At 54.1% G+C, this 2732-nt stretch overlaps 1 protein-coding gene across 1 annotated transcript; it reads left to right on the top strand.

The window, feature by feature from the left end:
• Positions 1-1323: 1323 nt before the first annotated feature.
• PUNSTDRAFT_139669 (uncharacterized protein) lies at positions 1324-2064 on the top strand (the record flags this gene model as incomplete). Its single annotated transcript, XM_007389397.1, has 4 exons — positions 1324-1343; positions 1424-1503; positions 1553-1965; positions 2029-2064. 4 exons carry the CDS (start codon positions 1324-1326, stop codon positions 2062-2064), a joined length of 549 nt encoding a protein of 182 aa, XP_007389459.1.
• Between the last annotated feature and the right edge of the window lie 668 nt (positions 2065-2732).

The raw sequence follows: 2732 nt of genomic DNA, 5'->3' as shown, positions 1-2732 counted from the left end.
GTGCTACCAGGTGAGAGGTTGGTCGCCCCTGGAATCCCAGTTGCGGTACCGCCAGAGGCGCTCGGCGGTGTGACCTACTGATGCGGGAGGTGGGACCAAATCCTGTGTGCGGTGGCACCGGGTGGGCTTGGGGTAGCACCACGCGAGGGACCAGCCAGAGACAACCGGCGCGGTAGCACCAGAACACGGAGCCAGTCTGATCATGCCGTGGTAGCACCACAGCAACGTGGTTGCACCCCGACGGTGCTACCTTCACGCAGTGCCCGAGGTCTGTGTCTGTCTGGTCGCACCAGGGATCCAAGTGGTGCTACCTGGCATGCTGACGCCCCGTGGTCCGGACCGCATGCTGGGTGGTAGCACCATGCAGCTGATGGGTCCTACATTCCAGCTGGGTAGCACCCGATGCCACCTACGTGGTGACACCATGCAACCGATGGATGTACATTTCAGCTGGTAGCACCCGATGCCACCCAGGAGGGTCTTACCATGGCACCCCATGCGACGTTACCGCCCTGGTGGCACCAATAAAAACGTGGACGCTTGATTCTACCAGCTTGTGATGCGTCCACAACCCGCCCGCAATTAAGGCCAGGCTCCTAAACCACCGCTCGTATCGCGTTGTAGCTCCTGGGCGTGATGCAAGGCTTAATTCTACTAAGTCCCACTAGTTAGGGGATGATGCCAAATAGAGCAAGGCTTCTTGCTTATGAAAGATTCCCATACCTTCCTTTTTGGTCAGTGAAAGCCAGGAGCACAACACGATAGAGCGGCTGGCCAAACTTGTAATTTGAAATCGCGGCACATCTCGGCGCACTCGCACGGCTTTGTCGGCACGCTCAGAAACCTACCGTACGGTCTCCTCGACACACCATTCAACAACCCATTTTATTTTCATGAAGTGCCAGCGTACTTTGACATCATCGCGACACATGTACATGGCATCTCGAGCTTCATCGTCGACAGCTTCTGCATCAAACTTATCACATAAATGGACCGAAGAACAAGTGCGCGCTGAAGTAGAGAAGAAGTTTGGAGTCCGGGCTTGTCGTTGGCAGATACAGGTCGGGTTGGCCTTGCGAGAGGGCCGAGATGTGGTCACTGTTGCTGCTACAGGTCAAGGCAAAACCTTGTCTTTTTTCACAAAACCGTCGAGGACATCATCAGAGAGACACATTGGCGCTCGGATCACGCCAACACGTATAGACACGAAATCGTCAAGATCATAAACAACACAAGACCGCCCGAGCGTGTACCGCCAAACAACGAGAAAGCGGCGACAGCTGGTTGTGCGCATCAGCCCCGGGTCATAGATACCTGTACATCATGCAAAGAGAAGGGTCATAGTGAGCATTTTGGCCCTTCCATACACACATACTCACATATACATAGGAAAATCTTCGAAGCAATGTCAAAATCACCACAGTAACCGTGCCCAGCAGCCCACCGCTCCTCAAACCGACAAGGAGAACGATCCGCGCACACCCGTAACCACGATTGACACCGGTATGTCCATCTTATTCCTTCCAAGGCTCTGCTGACGTAGTACGAGCAGATATCACCAATGTGAACGTGTGCATCACGAACATCGATATCTGCGAGATGCCACGTCACGCCGAATCGCAGGACATGCCGCTCAACGCGAACACCCGCCCGTGCAATAACGAATGCGGTGCCGCAAACGTACCCGCCCTCAGGTCGGCTCGCGTGTACCCTGGCCTTGTTGGACAAGAGTTCGTCATGGAGTTGGCAGTTACGCCCAGTTCCATGGTGATTCCCCCGGCTCATGCCGCCGATGGCAGTGTTTGCGGCGCGTCTACTGCGGCGCATGCAGATGCACCCATCTACGCCGCACCACAGCTTGGCGTGCACGGGTATGCATATGCGGGGCACCTTGGGATGCCCGTTGTCGATCCGCTTGCGCTGGGAGGTAGAACACGATCTCAGATTAGTGGTCGGGACTATCAAGTATGACATTTGTAAACGCCGACTCGCGAGTCCTTGTACCTAACTGATACAATCATTCCACAGCTAAGTCTTCAATCTCAAGATGCAGGACCTCGTTAATATCAGCAACATCCTCCATCCCCGGTGCATCAGGCACCTCCTCTGTATCTGCAAGATCTGTCGCTGTACCACCGGTCTTCGACATAAGGTCAGACATCCCCTCCGCTATCACATTTGGGATAGTGTGCTTCGCATTGCGGCCCTTCACGTATTCGTTAGTCTGGTTTGCTCTCATGTATGCTGCCAGCCGTTCAAATGTACGCCTCATGTATTATTGTGTATTAGCTGAATGATAGCCTCGGTAACAGTGCTTGAGTTGTGCTCGATGAGGCGCAGCAGTTGCTGGAGCTGCTCGGGAGACAGGGCTGACATGATGGATAGTTTATCGCGCCGCGGCGAGCATGTCTTACCATCGTTATTTAGTAACTACATCTCGTGACCATGGCTCCTGGCTGCGTGTTGACTGGCACGTCGAGGAGACCCTACGGTAGGTTTCTGAGCGTGCCGACAAAGCCGTGCGAGTGCGCCGAGATGTGCCGCGATTTCAAATTACAAGTTTGGCCAGCCGCTCTATCATGTTGTGCTCCTGGCTTTCACTGACCAAAAAGGAAGGTATGGGAATCTTTCATAAGCAAGAAGCCTTGCTCTATTTGGCATCATCCCCTAACTAGTGGGACTTAGTAGAATTAAGCCTTGCATCACGCCCAGGAGCTACAACGCGATACGAG

This window comes from Punctularia strigosozonata, assembly GCF_000264995.1.
Source record: "Punctularia strigosozonata HHB-11173 SS5 unplaced genomic scaffold PUNSTscaffold_111, whole genome shotgun sequence".
NCBI classification, from domain to species: domain Eukaryota; kingdom Fungi; phylum Basidiomycota; class Agaricomycetes; order Corticiales; family Punctulariaceae; genus Punctularia; species Punctularia strigosozonata.
The sequence above is the reverse complement of the archived record's forward strand: the minus strand, read 5'-3'. Positions and strand labels throughout refer to the sequence as shown.